Source organism: Lissotriton helveticus, chromosome 5_1 (genome assembly GCF_964261635.1).
Source record: "Lissotriton helveticus chromosome 5_1, aLisHel1.1, whole genome shotgun sequence".
Classification (NCBI taxonomy): Eukaryota; Metazoa; Chordata; class Amphibia; order Caudata; family Salamandridae; genus Lissotriton; species Lissotriton helveticus.
The window spans coordinates 1,778,583,792-1,778,606,359 of record NC_136065.1 but is presented as its reverse complement, the minus strand read 5'-3'; the positions used below and the strand labels follow the sequence as shown (position 1 = coordinate 1,778,606,359).

Below are 22,568 nucleotides of genomic sequence, written 5' to 3'. Positions count from 1 at the left end.
TGGCAAATCATCTGGCCGGAGATGTGAACGTTCGTGCAGACCGTCTCAGTCGGCAGTTGTCAGCCGATCACGAGTGGAGGCTTCATCCAGAGGTAGTTCGTCATGTCTTTCAGACATGGGGAACTCCTCAGGTGGACCTGTTTGCCACTCACGAGAACGCTCACTGCCAGTCATTCTGCAGTCTCCAGTATCCCATGCAAGGAGCGTTGGGGGATGCGTTTCAGTTGAGTTGGGGCTTGCGACTCCTTTACGCATTTCCTCCCATACCCTTGATTCCTCGGGTTCTGAGGCAGATACGTCAAGATCGGGCCAGAGTTATATTGATCGCCCCGGATTGGCCAAGAAGGGTGTGGTACACAGATCTTCTCCACCTCTCCTCGTGCCCTCCGCTCCGTCTCCCTCTCGGGGCAGACGACCTCTCGCAGTCGCAGGGGCAGGTTCTACACCCCCACCTCCAGACCTTACACCTTCATGCCTGGAGATTGAACGGGGCAACCTGAATTCCTTTTCTCTCCCACCTGGTGTGGTGGATGTCATTCTATCGGCCAGGCGTGACTCCACCAAGTCCATCTATTCTTATAGGTGGCCTAAATTTGTATCCTGGTGTGGGGAGAATTCTGTTGATCCTTTGAGAGCTCGTTTGTCAGAAATACTTCAATTTGCTCTTTCATTGGCACAGCAAGGTTTTGCTGTAGCTACGGTAAAGGGATATCTATCAGCTTTATCGTCTTTTTTCTGTTTACCGGATCAACCATCTTTGTTTAAATCTCCCGTTGTATTGAGATTTTTAAAGGGTTTAACAAACACGTTTCCTCCTACTCCCTTTATTGTGCCTCAATGGGACTTGAACCTGGTTCTTACATATTTAATGGGTTCTCCGTTTGAACCTCTGCACAGGTGTCCTTTTGAGAATTGTCTTTTAAGGCTGTTTTTCTTGTCGCAATTACCTCGGCAAGGAGGGTGAGTGAGCTTCAAGCTCTTGGTTCAAAGCCCCCGTTCTTGACCATTCATGCTGAACGAATGGTTCTTGGGACCAGGGCTGCTTTTCTGCCTAAGGTGGTAACTCCCTTCCATCTAGGACAGTCCATTACCCTTCCTACCTTCTATCCTCCCCCTCACCCTTCCAAGGAGGAGGAGCGACTTCACCGTCTGGACCCCAAAAGAGCGGTGAGCTTTTATCTTGATAGGGCAAAAGACTATCGAGTGGATGACCAGCTCTTTGTTGGATTTGCTGGCTGCAAAAAAGGAAGAGCTGTGCACAAGCGCACACTCTCAAGATGGATCATACTCTGCATCAAAATCTGCTATGCCCTGGCTGGTAAGGAACCTCCAGAGGGTATAAGGGCTCATTCTACTAGAGCAAAGTCATCAACATCTGCTTTGTCTAGAGGTGTACCTGTAGAGACATTTGTAGAGCGGCGACATGGGCCTCCCTCCACACTTTTGCAAAGCATTACCGCTTGGATAGCGAGATGAGGAGGGATGGCCATTTTGCAAGCTCTGTCCTTCAAGATTTTCTGGTATAGAAGAGTGGACACTCTCCCCTGGGAGTGGGGACTGCTGTGGGAATTATTCACAAGGTGAGGAATCCACTGGCAGATATTTCCATCAGAAGAAAAAGTTATTTACCTTCGGTAACGCTTTTTCTGGTGGATACAGTATCTGCCTGTGGATTCCTCACATGCCCACCCGCCTCCCCGTTGTCCACTCTTATATATCTGAGTTTATGACACTGTTTAAATGCATTAATGTGTGTGGGTGTGTGTATATATGTATATGTATGTATGTATGTATTTATGGTGTTTTTCATACAATATCTTCACACTGTGTGTGTATTTTTGGATATTATGTACTGGGTACATTGTATATGTCTACTATCATTGGTCCGTCCGGGTGCCTCGGAGGCACGGAAAAAAGGGCAGAACTGATGTCATCACGCCGAGGTAGGCCTTATAAGGAGTCAGTGACGTCAGTCAGAGTCGCGCGCGATGCCGTGCTCCTGTGCCGTCGTCCACGCCGGCGTGCTACAAAAGAATTTTCCGAACGTTGCTGACGCAGGGGGATATTCACAAGGTGAGGAATCCACAGGCAGATACTGTATCCACCAGAAAAAGCTTTACCGAAGGTAAGTAACTTGTTCTTCTGGGGTCGATGTCATCTTGCATTGCATTGATTCCGCACTGCAGGCTACACATGCGTCCCCTGCAGGAACAACTGGACATGCAATGGCGTCAAGCAGAGGGGTCCTTCGAGGACAAGAAACTCCTATCATGAAGAAAGCAGTCAGGTGGTGGACTATATCGAGGATGGTCTCTCCTTCACGGTTCCTCCCTCTCCGTTAGTTCTAACCACAGACGCCTCTCTGGAAGGCTGGGGAGCGACATTACAGGATCTTCAAGTGAGCGATCACTGGTCTCCAGAGCTTTGCACCTTTCACCTCAACTTACTGGAGCTGCGAGCAATTCGTCTGGCTCTACAGGCTTTCCTTCCAAAGATTCAGGGTTCTGCGGTTCTAGTGCGTACAGACAACACGACGGCCATGCATTATGTGAACAAGCAGGGCGGAACAAAATGCAAGCGTCTTTCAAGGGAAGCTCAAGAGATCTGGGAATGGGCTATTTATCTCCAGATTTGTCTCTCTGCAGAACATCTTCCAGGTTCCCACAATGTGGAGGCGGATTCATTGAGCCGTCTAAGGTCGGTCTCCCACGAATGGGAATTGGATCAGTGGACTCTCGAAAGGATATTCTCTTGTTGGGGTACTCCTCTTATAGACCTGTTCGCGACCCCAGAGAACGAGAAATGCCAACTCTACGCAAGCAGGTATCTCCATCGAGTGTCATTGGGGAATGCCCTTTCGATAGCCTGGTCAGGCGCATTTCTTTACGCCTTTCCCCTGGTTCCTTTGATACCAAGGATACTAAGGAAACTCAAGACGGAACCCTGCACCATGATTTTAATAGCCCCGGCTTGGCCCCGCCACTTTTGGTACACAGAGCTCCTCCTTCTGTCTCGGGGTCAACGGGTTCTCCTATGCCCCATTCCTACCCTGCTGACGATGTCCCAGGGCCAAGTAATGCATCCGGACCCGAGCTCTTTGCAATTGATAGCTTGGCTCCTCAACACCGGGAGTTCAATGCGTTAGATATTCCTCAAGATTGCAAGGACATTTTAGCTCAAGCTCGGGCTCCTAGTACAAACAGGACTTATCGAGCAAAATGGAAGCGTTTTTGTGCATGGTGCCAAAAGGAAAATCTTCATCCTTTTACTTCGGCTCCTCATAAGATCTTACCGTACATATTGTCTTTGGCAAAATCAGGTCTTCAACACTCTTCCATTAAGGTGCATCTGGCAGCGATCTCTAGGTTCAGGCAAACAACCTCTGGTCCTTCTCTTTAATCCGCGAGGGTGATCAAACAATTCCTGAAGGGTCTATTCAGAGCTTTCCCTCCGGTGAGACCTCCTCCTCCGATTTGGCAGCTCAACCTGGTCCTTGCCCATCTCATGAGGGCTCCTTTTGAACCAATCCATAAAGCTGACATGAAGTTTGTGTCATGGAAAGTTGCTTTTCTTCTAGCGATAACAGCTAGGAGGGTCCAAGCTCTCACAATTGTTGAACCTTTCTTACAGTTCAAAAAGGAGTCTTTGATTTTACAGACAAATCCAAAAGTCCCTTCGGATTTTCACCTAAACGAACCAATAGTGCTGAAGTCTTACTTTCCTCGACCTTCATCTGTGGCGGAGAGGTCTCTCCACACTTTGGATGTCCAAAGATGCTTAAAGTTCTATCTTCAACGTACAAAGGCATTCAGGAAGACATCGCAACTTTTTGTCGCTTTTGGCGCTCCAAGAAAAGGTTTACCCCTGTCAAAGCAGGGGATATCATGATGGATTGCCAGCACAATTCAGTTCTGTCATCAGGCGGCAGGGAAGCCGCTGAAAGGACGGATCAAGGCTCATTCTACGACATCAGTGTTAAGCAGTCCTGAGGAATTTATTCCAGTGAGCGGTGAGCTTTCCCTACTATCCCTCCTTCCTTAATTGCACATTTTGTATTTGATGATAATGCTTATACTGTGTTATGCTGATATGCATGTAACAAAATGTGCATTTGTGGCTTACTGCTAGCTACTCTGATACAAAGCATGGGAATCTATGAAAGTGCAATACTGGGGCAAAAAAACAAGTTACTTACCTGTAACTTTGGTTCCCCAGTATTGGTACTTTCATAGATTCCCATGCGCCCACCCGCCTCCCCTGGGAAAGCTCAGCCTTCAGCAAATGTACTTACTTTTACACAACGGCTATGAAAATCTGAGGCTCTGAGGCTCTCAGGAAGGTTATATGGGGTGAGGCTACTCTGATTGGTTGTTACAATTTTTTGGTCTCTTTTACAAAAAGAGGCGGATAGGCTACAAAATGAGATGAGGCCTAGGCCTTTCTTCCTATTTTGTACCTACTGCTATGGTATTTTTATGTTACAGAGGCTCCCATTCCGACGACGGGGAATGATACAAAGCATGGGAATCTATGAAAGTACCAATACTAGGAAACAAAAGTTACAGGTAAGGAACTTGTTTTCTTTTCGATCGCATGTAAGAGTGTCCTTATAACTTCTATGAATGAAAAGACGAGGAGTTTGGCTACACAGGAACAAGTTGGTTTAATGAAACCCAGCAGCTGGGAGAGTCATCAGAGTGCATCTGACAAAAGTCTTTTGTACAAGTTTCGTCTGACAATATGTACATCTCCTGATGTATAATATATATTTATATACATAATAAACAATCCTGCATTCTTCAAAAAGCATCCCAGTCGTAAATTAACAAGTTTGGCCATCTGATAAGGACACTGATGGCTCTCAACCTTGGGGGAGAGCTTGTGTGTGCGCCCGTCCGTCCGTCTGTATGTATGTTGTGGAGAGCGCGTGATCACTAAATGTGGTGTGCAGGTTGTGTCCTGATTAGCAGAGTATTCCTATCTACATCTGGTATCTAGCTTTGTGGTCTTGAGGGAATGCGTGCCTTTTGGCCAAACGTGTTTTATTGGGGCCAATTTCCTTGGACCGGTTTGTGATGCAACTAGCTATCTGTGGGATCGATCAGGGTTTTCCATGGGGGTGCTTTTGTCTCTAGGTTAATTGAGAACCCACCTGTGATCTGTCACTCGATAGGCATGACCACGTATCTCCGGCTCTGGGCTTGAAGGGGAAGTCTCAATTGGTGAATCTGACTGCAATGTTCATTAGAACTTCTGAAAATATGGCAGTCATCGATATAATTTTTACCGACATTCTCAGCATCATGTGTACAGTTGTCACAGCGTATATCAACATTGTCTTTACTGATATTGGCATAGTTATGTGTGCCTAGATCATGGAGTGCATAGATATTGTTTGTACTGGTAACAACACTGTTATGCGTGAATAGATTATGGCATACATTGACGTTACTGCCGGCACCGACACTGGTGTGCGGGCATAGATCATGCCATACATTGATATTGCATTTATGGGTATTGACATTGTTATGCGTATACAGGTTGTGGCATACGTTGACATTGCATGTATTGATATTGCCATTGTCGGGCCTGCATATATCATGGTATTCACAGACTTCAGATTCACCCATTCCAGCACTGTTGTAGCAGATTGCGGTCTCCTCATGAGACCCCTTCAAAATGAGCTACACTCCTTCTTGAGGAACTTGTAAAGGTAGCAGAGTGAAGTCTTCCTCTGTTGGTGGGAAGTCGAAAAGAACATGACTCGAGCTTAATAACCCACTGCTTTCTCTTTTGTGATGACCATGGGCTCCTCCATGGAAGGGATTGCGTTGTCTGCATGCGACTTTTAAATCGAAGACAAAATGTCTTCTCATAAAGGTACTCTAGTTCAGAGCGATTTGCAGCAGATTACCCTCATAACTTCTTAGGATCCATAAGACGTCATTATTTATAAGAACAGCCCATAATTTTCAATGTATTATATCAACAAGCAAGAACGGATCAAGTCACAGGCACTCTCTACACCCAATAACTACGTGCATGGACAAATCCCAACAGCATTTCACTCAAAGTGGAAAATGTAGCTGATGTTACAAAGTAGTGTGCAGGCTTACTCAGTAGACTTGGAGAAGTGACATGAACTGGAACTCAACCAGGTAGCTCTTGAGTAGTTCGGTAGGGGGACATCAGAATCTCGATCCCTTCATGACACAATAGCACAAGAAATGCTGTTACTTCGCCAGCAGACACTGGGATATCCGCTTACGCTTTTCAGCCATTTCCTGGTGTTCCACGGATAGTCGTCAAAGTCCAATCATTCATAGTCTCTCATAGCCTTGGTTTGGTTCAGACAATACTGATACTATGACCCTTAGATCTGAAAGAAGGAATGTATAGTTGAAGGTTTTAACAATCAAACAACAATATCTCAGTTACCAAAGATTTGTTTTTTTCATAAAATCATCCTTTATGCTGGAGGCACCAATGCATTTTCACCCTAATGACCCTGTGATACTACAGACTTTCTTCCCTGCCCCATCTAATGCAGCTGAGAGTCCTACATTCCTGCGATGTAGGTAGGTGTGTGTGAAAGTCTACCTTGCTAAGATGAAACACTTCAGAAGCATTGTTCAGTCAATTTTCTTTTGCCATCCAAACAAAGATAGGCCTTTATCAAATCAAGGCATTGGAAGATGGATGACAGAAACAGGAATCTTTATCATCAGAAAGAAAAAAGTCTTCTGTTGGCCAGAGGATGGGCACACTCTACAAAAGGAGTAGCAGATTTCTATGCAAGAATACTGCTCATGGACAGAAGGCTTTGCACTCACGGGACCTAAAAAGAGTTTTAAAGTTCTGTCTGGATTGGTCCAAGTCGATTAGAAAATCTGATCAACTATTCGTTAACTATGGGTCGATCAGAACAGGTTTTCCAGCCTCAAAGCGATCCATCTCCAGGTGGATAGTTTCATGCATCAAGTTTGCTTATCCATAAGCACAAAAGCCCCTTGGGCCTGCTGCCAAGGCACATTCCACGAGCGGAAAGGCGGTTACGACTGCTTTCCTTCATAACATGCCTATCTCTGAGATCCGTAAGGTGGCATCTTGGAGGTCCGTCCATACATATACAAGGCACTACTGTCTAGATCAGATTGACACCAGAGCAGATACCCAAGTAGGTCAGGCCTCCTTGAGGAATCTGTTCAACAGCTGCTTGCTGCTGTTGTTTGTATGTTTGGTCATTCACTCTCATTTGCTTGCAGGCGGAAGATAGGCTTGCTATTCTATTCAGTGTTTGACTATTGATGAGGATTCCCTGGAAGAGAAGGATACGGTACTTACCTGTAATCCTAGTTCTCTTCCAGGGGTATCCTCGTCAAAGTCATAAGCATCCCACCTCCTCCCCAGGCAAATGAGATTACTTCATTGTAAAACGATATCTTTGTGACCTGATCTTCAGGGTTACGCAAAGAACTGACCTAACTGTCACCCCCGAGGCATGATGGGAAGCTAGGGGTCATGGCTGCCTTAAAGGCACAGTGCCAGTTTTGTGTGAAAATGCTTTCATTTTCTATGCTATTGGTTTACAATGCAGCCTGTAGGCTAACAATGTTTGCTTTTGTTGCAGTTTTTCAGGAGGTCTAAATAAGAGTTTAAGTGGTACTTGCCCTCTGTGTTTATATACATGCATTATGTGTTTGCAAAAGCAGTTTTGTATTGGTTATTGCATTGTTTAGCCTCTTAGATGGGGGCTGCATTGGTATGAGATATATGTGGGTGTGTATGTATATGTTTTTCATATGTAATTTTTACTATTTCCGGGGTCCCCGCACATGGGTGTGAATATTCAGTGCTTATGACTTTGATGAGGATACCCCTGGAAGAGAACTAAGATTACAGGTAAGGTAACTTATCCATACCGGTCGTGCAGTCCCAAAGACATCTGTAGTTCAAGTTAAGATAGCAGAGTTTTCAGTTTGCTGTGCTCCCCTTCGACCTCACTAGTGGTAGATTCTGTTCATGAAGAAAGATAGCAGTGGTGGCCGCCCAACTTTGGAGGTTGAAGATACCAGTATGTTGATGACTGTCTCACCACAGTCAGTCGTAAACCACCTCCAGAAGATGGCAATCCTTCTAAAGTCATTGGGGCTCACTATTAACGAGCAATAGTTGCATACAGAGTCTCATCTGACCCTTTCGAGGAGGCTCCATTCATTAAAGCTATCCTGCACACTGTGTTCAGGGCCTTCGAGCCGGTGCAGTAAATACATGACATTTGATCTGTGATCCCGATGTTTCCACCTTTCTCTTGGATCACAGTGAGAGCAGCTCTGAAGGGTCTCAACCAATTAGCCTCCTGCAGGCTGCTAGTCGGCGACACCAGGTGGCACATGCAGGCTGTGCAATGGACAAAGTTCCAGTGGGCCCAGCATCAAGGAGTTCTGACAGATGCCATCCAGATCATGGAGGAGCCTACTCACCATCTACAGTGGTGGCTGTTCGAAGGGAGTTGGTTCAGCAGCTGGCTACCCGCCCTTCCCCACCCAGAGCTGGGTGTGGTGATTGATGCGTCCTTACTGGTCTGGGGAGGCTATCTAAGGAGGTGGAGATCAAAGGACTTTTTATGTGAAGCTATGCTTGTATCGAGAACCAATATGTTGAAGTTGCAGGCCATTCATTTGGCTGTAAATGCCTTCTTGCCTTCAATCAAAGGGAGGCTGGTGCAGGTTTATCAGGACAACCACCCCCATATGTCATTGCATCATGCAGGGCCTATGGAGACCTTGGCTCGTGCCAAGAGGTTTTACTCCTCTAGGGTTGTTTGGGGCACCAGGTATTTCCCTGATCACAAACCACCTGGCAAAGTCCCTGAATGCCTGCGCCGACTAGCTATGCATGCAACATATGGCTGATCACGAGTGGTGTTTTCATCCTTTGGTAGTGTGGGGCATCTTCCAAAAGTAGTGAGGACACTGGTTAGCTCTTTTGGCCACTGTCAAATGTGCAGTGTCAGTTTTTGCATTGGAGTTTCTGCAATATCACGCTTTAAAAAAAAAAATACATTCTGTCGGGAATGAAACACAGGGCACATGTTGTCCTTCCTGGCCCTGCCTAGAGTGCTGAAACAGATGAAAAATAACAGGCCCATGTCATCCTATTGGCACGGACTGGGCCACGAGAGTGTAGTCTCAAACATCTGAGTGAGTACTGTCCTTCAATTATGCTGCCACTTCGCAAGTATTTTACGCAACAGGGCAGGTGCCTTCACCCAAATCTGTACAATCTATACCTACATGTGTGGAGATTGAGCCGGGGTAATTGACTGTGTTTGAACTACCACCTGAGGTGGTGGATGTGGTACGTGCCACCATGTACTGTGCCATAAATTTAATTTATGCCAGACGCTTGGACAAATTTGTGGCCTGTTGTGGTGCTCGTAAGACTGATCCCTTGCAATCAAAGCTGCCCGACATCTTTAGTTTCTTGCAGTGGGAGCTATTAAATGTTACTTGCTTCCCTTTCGGCCTTTCTACATTTACTGGACCATACAACGGTGTTTAAATCACCTGTTGTGATGAGATTTTATTTAAAGGTTTGATACTTGTCCCCACCCTTTATGCAGTTGGTTGGACTTTAACTTTGTCTTGAAATTTCTCATGTGTACACCCTTGCACAGCTGCATGCTGAATCTCCTGACTCTGAGCAGTCTACTTTCTTTCTCATCATGATTACGTCAACTTGCAACTTGAGTGAACTTCGTGCAATATCAATCTAACAGTCATATACCACCTTTTTTCCAAACAACCTGGTGCGGAGGACTCGAGCCATTCTTGTCAAAAGTAGTGATTCCCTTGGGCAGTCTGTCATTCTGCTAGTGTTCTTTGCTCTCCCTCACCACTTGAAGTAGAGGCTCAATTAGCTAAACCCCAATACATTGATCGTATTGAGGAAGACCAGGTGGACGATCAGCCTTTAGTGGGGGTTTTCCAGGGCAAAGAAAGGGAAAGCTGTGTAGAAGAGAATTGTCTTCTGCATTATGATCTGCTGTGCACTGGCCGAGTAGCAGCCTTAGGAATATCCGAGTGCAAAAAGAACTATTGATGGACAGAATGCAGAACAATGTCATACATTCACCCCAGTACAGAGATCTGGGCCTAAATCCATTGTTTTTTTGCTCACCATGCCATTCCAGTTTGAACCCAGCCATATGCAAATCAGTCTTGACCCTGTGTCTCATGGGAACAGTCCAGCCAAGCCAGGTCCTCCCTGGACTGCAAACAAGCATCCTAGGACCGGTTTCGGGGTTTCACCCCTCTTCAGCCAGGATAGCTTGATTCCAGTGGCATGGAGAGCACGGGAGTCACCTCTGAGCATGGGGTGACAAATACCACAAGAACTATTGATGGACAGAATGCAGAACAATGTCATACATTCACCCCAGTACAGAGATCTGGGGCTAATATCGGAGAGCCCTTTCCACTCTGAGCTAAGGCTGCTATCACTGCGTTGGCTCACAGTGCCCGGTCCTTGACATCTGACAAACTGTGACTTTAAGGTCCATGCATGTTTAACGAAGCACCAGTGGCTGGCACAAAGAGCATTTATTTCTGCTCAGTCATGCAGGACTTTCTGTTATGAGTTCTCTTCACACACCTTTCACCTGGGGGGGGGGGTACTGCTTTTTAAAAAAAAATGTTTTTATTGTTTGCATATAATCGTTAGACGGTTCAACAGTTGTCAGCTGCATATTGAGCGAGTAAACCTTTCCAGTACCAATCATATATAACCGAGGATACATTGCATTGCATTATTCTTTTCATGACTTCCGCTCTAACTCGTAAAAAGAAAGAACCCCCCGAACCCCGTGCACTTAGACAGGTTGTCCGCGTAATTCTCCTTATACTGAGTCAATTCTACACATTACAAAAATAATCTTCATATTGCATTGTGAGTAGTGGGTTTACAGTGGGTTCCGTGCCATCTCGTGTCCAGCTCTTAGTGATGTAACGTATTACTCTTGCATGCAGTAGGAACATTGCTGTAGGGGTCTGGTGCATTCGTGTGAAAGCCTCGTGTTGCATAAGGGCACCCTCCGCAAAAAAATCACCTATTTGCGTAACTCCAGCATTATGCCATTTACGAAGTTCCCGGTCCTTCAGTGTCCCTGTTCCGAGGGGGAGCCCTAATAAAGGTATCGTGGGTGCGTATGAGGAGGATGTACTCGTGTATAGGACAGCTTTCCTCCAGCACTTGAGTGCAAGTCGCAATAGATGTGGAGTTGTATAGGACAGCTTTCCTCCAGCACTTCAGTGCAAGTCGCAATAGATGTGGAGTCGAATTGGGTATCTTCTCGTGTTGTAGCAAGAGGCGATGTATGATGCCGCGGCCCCTATCAGTCGCGGTCATACCTAGTTCATGTAGATTACGTCCCGCTAGCCAATAGGCCAGCCATTGGAGTTGGCAGGCGTAGCCATAGGCGGTCATATCCGGGACTCCCATTCCACCCTGAGTCGTTGGTAATTGGAGTTTGGCGAGGCTTATGCGCCACCTCCCCGATCCCCCATATCAGTTCGGTCAATAATGTGTTCAGTAATTTAAAGGTGTCTTTCGGCACCAGTAGCGGGAGGTTTGTGAAGTAGTATATCATTCTGGGCAGTATCACCATCTTGGTGATCGCTACCCTACCCGCAATTGATAGTGGAAGCGTATTCCAAAATTGTATCTGTGTTTTTAGGGACACCAGTGCCCTGCCAAGGTTACCATCCAGGGTGTTTTGCAGATCCCGGTATATTTGTATCCCTAAGTACTTGAAAGTCTTGGGCGCAATCTGGAACGTGTGCGGGGGAAACTGCAGTTGGGTAGCACTGCAGACATCATTAAAATAATATCCGTAGGATTTTGTTTAGTTTATAGTTAGGCTTGACAACGTGTGGAAGGACTAAAAAATTTCAGGCAATGGGTTTAGGCGGACTGTTATGTCCCTGATTATATTATAATATGTCATCCGCATAGGCCGAAACTACATGTGTCGCTGAATTGCATAGTATCCCCCGTGGTGCGGCTGAGGCACGGAGCTTAAGCAGTAAAGGCTCCAACGCTAGTATGAACAGTAGGGTGATAATGGGCAGCCCTGCCGTGTGCCCCGTGCTATCGTAAACGGTCCCGATATACACATTTGTTAGTGCACACCGGTGGTGTCGGTACAATATATTCACCCATGCCAGGTATTTAGATGGTATACCAAATTTTGTCAGGGCTGCAAACATATAGTCCCATCTTAAGGAATCGAATGCCTGCTTTAAATCCAGAGAGATACACCCTTCCGTCCCGGTTTTTGTATTTTCATGGAGCATTATCTGGTTCAGTCTCCTCAGGTTGAGCGCTGTGCTCCGCCCAGGTACGAAGCCACATTGATCCGCATGTATGAGCTCCGGGATATATTGGTTCAGTCTCGCCGCTAAAATCTTACTAAGGATTTTGTAGTCCGTGTTTAAGAGTGACAATGGTCTATAATTAGCCAGTTGTAAACCATCCCTGCCGGGTTTTAAAAGGGAGACGATCAACGCCTGTAGGGTTGTGGTGGGTAGGGCATTAGACTCCATCGAGTCTTTGTATAGTTGGTGTATGTGCGGGGTTAGTATATCAATGTAAGTTGCGTAGAACTCAGCTGGTAGGCCTTCCGTACCAGGTGATTTATTCCGTGGCAGCACTTTAATCGCCTGTCTGATTTCCGCAGTGGTGATGGGTCGTGCAAAATCGTCCTTCTGTGCACCAGAAAGTTGGGGGATGTGTAGGTCTGTCATGAAGGACTCCAAAGTCGTGCCCACCATCGATGGGTGTGGGCCATATAAATGCGTGTAATAGTCCTGAAAGGTAGTATTGATGTCTAACTGTGTCTCTTGTTTTACCCCAGCTTGATCATTTATCTCCACGATAGGGGCACACGGGGAAGCATTTCGTATCATTCTCGCTAGTAGGGGCCCTGCCCTGTCTGTGGGGAGGTACTGCTTTGGCATCTTTTCTAAGGTGAGGAGTCTGCAGTTAGAAGTATCCATCTATAGAACAAGTTACTTATCTTTGGTAACGCCCTTTCTGGTGAATACTCTAACCACAGTTTTCTCTCTGCCTTCCCACCACCCCATTCTGTGGAGTGGCCTCTTTTTAGCATCTAAAAAGGTCCCTAGTTAGTGTTTAGTACACTGGTACCAACATTTGTTCACGTTCTTCGTCTGAGGTCGTGAAAGGGGTGGGGGGGGGCTTAATTGTCCGCATACAAGGGCTGCATTTGTACCAAGCTATGCTCTATCACATCTGGGGTGCTACGGAGCCAGCACCTAGCACACTATTCTGCCTAGCAGCATGCAGGAGCACTGCTAGATAAAAGTTTCTAGATCAGAGTCTGGCGCTTGGGGGAGTATTTGAAGGGGAGGAATCTATGGTAAAATAGAGTATCCACCCAATAGCTTGTTCATTCTGTAGGTTCGAAATCATGGGCCTAATCACAAATAATAAGGAATGCAGTTCATAGTTTCAATTCTGATTTAAAGGTGATATGCCTAACTACATGAGTGCATTATCAATCACAAAAACATACATGTTCTGCGCATCAGTTGATCGAAGGGAAAATGGTGTTGCAATTGTAGAGACCAGATTAAACACTCTTGAAAAGTCAGTGGGAAGCAGAGTTCATGTTTGGGCATCTTATAAAGGTGCCTATATTTGTTGCAGAATACTTCGATTTTGGTAAAGGTCATTGTAAAGGGGTGAGAGGGTGTCCCTTGATGTCTTACCTAATTCTTGTTCTATCTGTTGGCAGGTATATGACATAGCCTTCAGCCGTGCTGGTGGTGGACGGGACATGTTTGCATCTGTTGGCGCAGATGGCTCTGTGCGCATGTTTGACCTACGACACTTAGAACATAGTACTATTATATATGAAGATCCTCAGCACCACCCGTTGCTGCGCCTTTGTTGGAATAAACAGGATCCAAACTATCTTGCTACGATGGCCATGGATGGAATGGAGGTAAGACCTTTTCAGAAAAACATGGCTAATGGTAACTATTGTGAATGTGGATTGCAGCGTTTTTCATTTTTGGGCAAATTCATCATGAGATATATTTTGCTTATTGTTGATCCAAGGACACGTCCTAATTAGAATACATTTAAAAAATATATTTTTGCAGCGTGAATCTTTCTGGATTCACTATGCTGTGCATATTCCGCAATCTGGTGGTTGGGTCCGGAATCGTAGTCTTCTTTTTTTTTTTTTATTTTTTTTTTTTTTGTCGTAGCCCAGGTGTGCGTCGACGTCCCACCATTTGGTGTACCTTCGGTGACGTCGGCGTGCTTCCGGCGGAAGCTACCACCCTTGGACGCCATCTTCAGATTCTTTTTTCCGCCGTTGGATCTGGATCGTCGCGTGAAGCTCCAGAAGTTTTGGAGGAGGAAAGGAGAAAATACTGCAAATCTTCAACCGAGAAGACCTGAGAAGATCGGGAGAAGTGGACCTTTTAGAGAAGAGACGACGAAGAAAAGGAGAGAATTTCGAAATCTTCAACGTCCTTCGGGGAATGCACACACAGGGGGCCCCCTGAGCGCAGGGATGTACAAGACGCCCTTTAAATTCTGCAAGAACTGCCACCACAAGTTCGCACAGAAAGACCAGCACCCAGTCTGCAACCTCTGCCTACCTATCGACCACGAGAGCAGAGACTGCAACGCCTGCTCCGTCTTCAAGCCGAAGACACTCAGAGTTCGAGAGACAGAGGACGGCTCATCACACGATGCAGGGCAAGGGCCAAGCCCCGACGCTTTATGAACTTGGCCTCTCCACAGACGACGAGGACAACCTCGCCGAAGGCCCAGATGACTTCACGGTCGCTGAGACCGATAAGAAAACGCCTGATAAGGTAGGAGAGTCTACGACCCCGAAAACTCCCACAGGGCCTCGAAAACCAGAGGCAGACTCTCTAAAGTCTGAGCCCAGAGCCTCGAAAGGAGCACCGGTGCCGAACAAATCGACGACCGAAGCTGCATCCTCCGAAAAAGAGCCCAGCGGATCCTCCGAGAAGGACTCCCGGAGGCAGAAGACCAGCGAAAAGCAAAGGTCATCGAAGCAAGCACCCGAAAGAGGGCCTTCGACTTCGACCTCGACTTCCACTTCGACGTCGAAAGAAAAGGAGCCAAAGAAAGCTTCGACGTCGACGGCGCCGCCAAAAAGGGCAGCCGAAACGCTCGACGACGAACAGGCCGCAGAAATGCAGAGAAAGAGGCTCGAGGCCGAAATGTGAGAACATCCTTCAGAGAAGGAAGGATTTCGATGAAAAAATGAGAAGTTACAAGATTCCCTCGAAGCCGGCAACGACCGTCGCTGAGGTACAGGAGCTCGAGGAGTTTGACATCAAAGAGACGCCGAAAACTCCAGAACCTTCGGAGCACGAAGAGGAGGAAGACCTCTACTACACAGAAGGGGATTACGGGGAACAGCAGTCAAGCTACGGCTCCGGTTCCTCGACGGCTCAAGACCAGGAATGGCAGGACATTGAGCCCGAAAACCCAGAGGAGGCGGTGGAAACATACCCCTCGAGGCCTTCACCACCGGATGACATTGGGGCATACAATGAGGTGGTAAGAAATGCGGCAGCAGCCTATGGGGTTAAGATGGAAGAGGAGAAGCCAGAAGCAGACTTCCTGCTCGAGACATTGCTCCCCATACAGACAAGAAGCCAGTTCCTGCCCATGCTCAAGAGTATCACAGACCAGGGGAAGGAAGCCTTCAAGGACCCGGCTACGTGCAGATCAGTAACGCCGAGGACGGAGAAGAAATACAAATTCTCCTCCCAAGACCCAGCTTACATCAAGGGATCCGTCACAGCAGATTCTATAATCGCTGCAACGGCCAGGAAAAGGGCAAACGTCCCAACAACGTCTGGACCCCCACCTGACAAAGAAAGCAGGAGGATGGATCTAACTGGCAGGAAGATTGAGAGGAACGCCGCAACGCACTGGCGGATGGCGAATTCCAACGCCCTCCTGAATAGGCATCAATACCAGCACTGGGAGGAGATGGGACAGTTGCTCAAGCACCTCCCGGAACAATACCGTGAGAGGGCATCACACCTTGTGGAAGAGGGGAAGAGCATCTGCAATTCGTGCCTGAAGACAGCCTTGGATGGGGCAGAAACATCCAGCAAGACTGATGGCTATAGGCATAACAGAAAGAAGGCAAGCCTGGCTCAGGATCTCAGGATTCAAGGCTGAGGTTCAGAACAACATCCTGAACACACCCTTCAACGGTGAAACACTGTTCGGAGCCCCAGTTGATGATAAGCTCACCCAACTGAAGGACAACGAGACGGCAAGGTCCATGGGGGCCCTGCAGTTCAGAGGGATGAGAAGGGGCACTCCCACACGGAGGCCGAACGGCAGAGGTGGAAATCAGCGAGGAGATTCTCACCAGAGTTTCCACCAGGGGCAACAGAGTGACAACCAAGGCCACCAGGGCCAGCAGAGGCAAAGCTGGAACTACCAAAGCAGGGGCCAGTCCTTTCGGTCAAGAGGAAATGGACGAGGCCAGAGAAGGAGAGGCGGTGAACAAGCCCCCTCCAAGTGAATTCAGACGAGAGAAGGTGCTCCACCACCCAAACCCTCCGGGGGAGGAGCACGGGAAAACAAAGAGGAGAGGGCTCCACGGACAAGACACAAAGGAACATGTAACGCCGGTAGGAGGAAGATTAAGATTTTTTCTCCAGGAGTGGAGAAAAATAACAGACAAGTGGATACTCAATATTATGCAGTTCGGATACTGCATAGAATTGGAAAAGAGGCCACCAAACAGAAAACCAAAGAAAAGACAGCACTCGGGAAGAGAGCTGCAACTACTGCAAGAGGAAGCCCAAGAACTCCTCCTCAAAGCGGCCATCGAACGAGTTCCTTTCAAAGAACGGAACAAGGGAGTGTACTCAAACTACTTCCTAGTGCCAAAAGTGGACGAAAGTCTAAGACCCATCCTGGACCTAGGGTTCCTGAACAAATACGTCAAAACTCAAAAATTCAAAATGACGTCCCTACAAGAGGTCATCCCACAGATAAAAGCCGGGGACTTCCTGTCTACCAGAGACCTCAAAGATGCGTACCTGCACATCCCCATGAACAGACAGCACAAGCACATGCGAAGATTCACAGTAAACGAGGATCACTACCAATTCACGACCCTGGCGTTCGGCCTAAAGTCCGCACCAAGGGTGTTCACCAAATGCCTCGCAGCAGTGGCCGCACATCTAAGAAGAATGGGGATACACGTGTACCCCTACCTCGACGACTGGCTGGTAAAGGCAAGCTGTTACAGGACATGCAAAGAGCATGCAGAACAGGTGACAAGAACGCTAGCAAGCCTGGGTTTCTCCATACACTGGGGAAAATGCTCGATGGAACCAGAGCAAGTGAAGATCTTCCTGGGAGCCCAGATCGACACCGTCCAATGCAGAGTCTTACCGAGCGAAAAGAGAACGCTCAGCCTGCTGAGGGAGAAACGTCACTACCAGAAGGGGCGAGCTCTGACAGTGAGGACTGTGAGCAAGATCTTGGGGATGATGGCATCATGCATACACCTCGTCCCCAATGTACGCCTACAAATGAGACCACTCCAAGAGTGGCTGCAACAACAATGGTCACAAGCTACAGGAAGTTGGGAGGATCTAGTGGTTGTAACGCACAGGGTGCAGGAAGAGATAAGGTGGTGGACAAGGTGAGAATAACAGAAGGGAAACCTCTAACACCACCGGACCCAACAGTGACCATCACCACAGACGCATCCCAGAAGGGGTGGGGTGCACACATGAACAGGCTCAGAGTGAGGGGTCTGTGGAGCCCTACAGATGCAGTCCGGCACATCAACTACCTGGAACTGAAAACTGTGTTGCTAGCCCTCAAGGCCTTTCAGAAACACCTGTACAACCAGAAGGTGCTAATACAAACAGACAACACCACAACGATGTTTTACATAAACAAACCGGGGGGAACTCAATAGTTCCCTCTGTCAAACTTGGCACAGGAGATCTGGAAATGGGCTATACCACTAAAAATAGACTTGCTAGCCATACACCTGCCAGGGAAGGACAATGTAGAAGCGGATTGGCTCAGCAGGCAGACTTCAGCGTCCCACGAGTGGGAACTCAACAGTCAGGAAACAGAGAGTCTATTCAGGAAATGGGGCACCCCAACAATAGACCTATTTGCAACACACCGGAATGCAAAATGCCAATACTTTGCATCCAGGCAACCAGAGGCACTGTCCCAGGGGAATGCCCTATGGATAAGCTGGTCAAAAACATTTGCCTACGCTTTTGCCCCGATACCACTGATCCCCAGGGTTCTCAACAAATGCATGAAGAGCAACATGACGCTCATCCTTGTGGCACCACAATGGGCCAGACAGACCTGGTTCTCTCAGATAATGGAGATGTCGCAGGGGCCCCACCCCACAAGTTCTCAAACAGAAGAGACCTACTCTCCATGGAAAACGGAGAAATTCTACACCCAGAGCCAGAGAGCCTCAACCTCTCAGCCTGGCTCCTGAGGACTTAGAATTCGCACACCTAAAACTACCAGAGAGCACCCTGCGGGTGCTGCGAGAGGCAAGAAGGCCCAGCACACGCAAGTGCTATGGGGAAAAATGGAAAAGATTCACTCAATGGTGTTGCAAGAAACCGCTCCAAAGGAAACTGACCAAGGAATCCACGGTGCTAAGGTACCTCACGCACCTAATTAAGGCTAAGCTAAGCTCATCCTTGCTGAGGGTGCACCTGCCAGCGATTGTGGCATACACTAGAGGAGAAACAGGGAGAAGCTTCTTCACATCCCAAGTCGTGAAAAGATTCCTGGAAGGAGCTAAAAGAATAGCGCCGCCAAAAAGAATGCCGCCACCGGCCTGGAACTTAAATGTGGTACTGACGGAGCTCATGAAAGCACCTTTCGAACCCATCCACAAAGCACCACTACAAATGTTAACAATGAAGACGGCCTTTCTGGTAGCAATCACCTCGCTACGAAGGGTGAGCGAACTGCAGGCACTCACACTGCAGGAACCCTACATCCAGATACACAGTGACAGGGTCGTGATGAGAACTGACCCACACTTCATGCCAAAGGTGGTGTCAAGGTTCCACATGAATCAGAGTATTCAGATCCCTAGCTTCTTCCAAAATCCCACCACAAGCGCTGAGAGGTCGCTCCACACCCTAGACGCAAGAAGGGCTGTGATGCACTACATTGAAAGAACGAAGGAACACAGGAAAACAAAACAGTTCTTCGTGTCCTTCGCAAACAGTTACATGGGCAAACCAGTAACTAAAAACACCATAGCTCGATGGATCGCACAGGCAATTCAATTCTGCCACAAACAAGCTGGACAGGAGCTAACCGGAGGGGCACAGGCCCACTCCACCAGGAAGAAAGGAGCAACAATTGCCTTTCTGGCCAACACACCAATTCAGGACATATGCCTGGCGGCAACATGGGCTTCAGTGCACACTTTCACTAAGCACTATTGCGTGGATGTACAGATGAACAAAGAAGCACAAGTAGGGCAAAGAGTGCTTCAACATATTTTCAACAACCAACGCTCATCTTCCACCCAACCGCCACAAAAGTAACGAAAACCGCTACAAAATCTATGCACAGCATAGTGAATCCAGAAAGATTCACGCTGCAAAACTAATAGTTTCTTACCTGTCGGTGTAGTTTTGCAGCTTGAAGATCTTTCTGGATTCACTAGCGAACCCACCCGCCTCTGCCAGAAAGATGAGGCTGGAGAAGAATGTGGAAACACATAGAAAAGAAAGCAAGTTGGAACGATTACAAGATACGTGGAAAGAATAACGTTGAAAAAACGATTAACAAACATAGCCATGGATTCACTACAAAGACAAAAAAGGAAAAGAGACAGAAAAAAGAATCCGAAGATGGCGCCCAAGGGTGGTAGCTTCCGCCGGAAGCACGCCGACGTCACCGAAGGTACACCAAATGGTGGGACGTCGACGCCCACCTGGGCTACGACAAAAAAAAAAAAGACTACGATTCCGGACCCAACCACCAGATTGCGGAATATGCACAGCATAGTGAATCCAGAAAGATCTTCAAGCTGCAAAACTACACCGACAGGTAAGAAACTATTCGATATTTAAAAATAGCTAGCCATATAGATTCTAAAGTATTATTTTTGTATAGCCTACACAGCGGTGTGGAGACTGTGCTCCAAAGCCTCTTCACATAGTATACTGACCAAACTGCAGTTTCATTTGTCTGCTTCATAATGCTTTTCTGGGTTGAGCAATAAGATCTTTTCTACCATTTGCATCCAAATATGGCTCATAATGCAGGAAATATCCAGAATGACGACTTATAAACTGAACTGTATCCCACATAGGTGCTCATATAGCTTCATAAAATTATCATTGCAAGGGTTTTCTGCAGCATCGTATTCATCAAAGTAAAAGCATGCGTAGTTGGGTGCTGCAAGTCATTGACTAAGAGTTCAAGTTTGGACCACCCAGACATAACGGGATAAGACATTTAATTAACGAATTAACAGACAAAACGAAAATCTTCTGCAGACACCCCCGCCCTTTTGAACAACTTCTGGAGGCCAGCGAAGTTTGGACCTACCCCCTCACCAAAAGACTACACCGGCAACCTCGGCATCATCATGGACAGCAAACTCTCCATGAATTATCATGTCAATGCCGTCTCTTCAGCCTACTTCCATATGATCCACATGCTCCGTGAAATCTTCAGATGGCTTTACATCAGCACAAGGAAAACAGTGACGCAGGCCCTCATCAGCTGGTTTTACTACTCCAACACACACTATCGAGGCACCACCACTTAACTCATGCAAAGACTCCGGACAATTCAGAATGCAGCAGCCAGGCGGATCCTCAACCTGCCCAAGTGGACGCACATCACCCAGCACCTAAAATGCCTCTACTGGCTCACCGGCCAGAAGAGATGCCATTTCAAGCTCCTGACCCACTCCTACAAAGCCCTCCACAACCAAGAACCAGCCTACATGAACCACTGCCGAATCTTCCACCAACCTATCAGAACCTCCGCACACCTCTCCCTCTCTGAGACACCATGTATTCGCCGCACCTCTCCGGAGCCTTGCCACCAAAACCTGGAACACCATCCACCTCCGCACTGCCGCCTCGCTGGCACACTTAAGTAAGGTACTCAACGTCTGGCTTTTCGACTGATACCTGCAGCATATCGCATGGATACCCCCAGGGGTGATTAGGCGTGCTATTTGAATACTGATAGATTTTTTAAAAAAAAATCTAATCTTATTTGGATCGGGATTGATTTTCTTAAGCTCATCACTCTCCTAGATATCAATATTTTTGCATCCCAGGTAAATAAAACAGTCCTATACTGCAGTAGAGACACTTTTTGCACAGTGTATAATGGAACAAAAAGGCCAACAGATTTACTGAAGCCCACCCAATTGGTTCTTGCAGATAAGAGTCCAGCAAAGATAATTAAAGAGAATGTCTAATCTTATTTAATGGTGTCTAGCAATTACCTTCCACTTGCCATACAAACTAATTTAGATAATGCCCAGAAACTTCATTGTTGACCCTCATTGCAGCCATTGTTATCTTGGAATATTCTGAAAAAACACTGTAGGTAAGTATTGCAGTGTGGTGTAATTATTTGACCACCATAGAGGTGTATCAAGACACCTTCCTACGACCTTAGATACATAAATCAGGTTGGAAGTCTTTGCTCCACTTAAACAATTTGTTAGCAACAAATTAAAAAGTACCATTCTTTGACACCTTGCCTTCAATTGATATATAGCTAGAATTTAATAGCTAACCCTAATGTTAAACACACTCCTAATCTGTCTAATTTACTGGTGACCCCAGAAAGCTCCTGCAAGAGCTCAATCGGCAATCCGTCTTCTTTGATAGACTGTCCTGTGGAATCCAGTATTATCAGAACATCAGATTTCCGCTTTATAGCTCTACAACTGAATAAAACGAAGGCAATAGAGTGGTGCATAATGGAATCTACCCCCATGCAGGTATTTGCATTGACCAGGGAGAAGTCCACTGGTCTTCACCAATCCTCCAGGTAAGATAAAAACATGCAGGCAAATCACCTGCCAGGTTCTTTTCTCAAGGCAGGAAGGTAATCTAAAGTGCCCTGACTCACTTATCTTTGATGTATTCAAATTGTGGCACTCGTTTTGAGAATTACTGATAGGTTCATGCAGTTGATATGCAATTTACTATGGTCTCATTATAAATGCCCAGCATTGTGACAATTTCTTAAATGCGTATTTAAAGCCATGTAAACCAGGTGGTTTTGATGGACCAGTCTAGGCTTGCCTCATCCCAGTTCTTTACTCTGAGGATGAGTCTCTCTCTGGAGACAGACAATTAATTTACTATCTTCCTTTCAAAAAAATATCTTTTAGTTCTGCTCTCTTTTGTTACAAAAATGTGAAAGACCATTGACCCTCTTTAAGATGTTATGGTTTTTCATATGAGGACTTGTAT

At 46.8% G+C, this 22,568-nt stretch overlaps 1 protein-coding gene across 1 annotated transcript in view; it reads left to right on the top strand.

The window, feature by feature from the left end:
- DCAF7 (DDB1 and CUL4 associated factor 7) overlaps positions 1 to 22,568 on the top strand; it is a 133,310-nt gene that overhangs the window by 74,784 nt on the left and 35,958 nt on the right. The window contains exon 5 of the mRNA XM_078645071.1: positions 13,820 to 14,029. Coding sequence (XP_078501197.1) covers positions 13,820 to 14,029 — 210 coding nt within the window. The remainder of the gene's footprint in view (positions 1 to 13,819; positions 14,030 to 22,568) is intronic.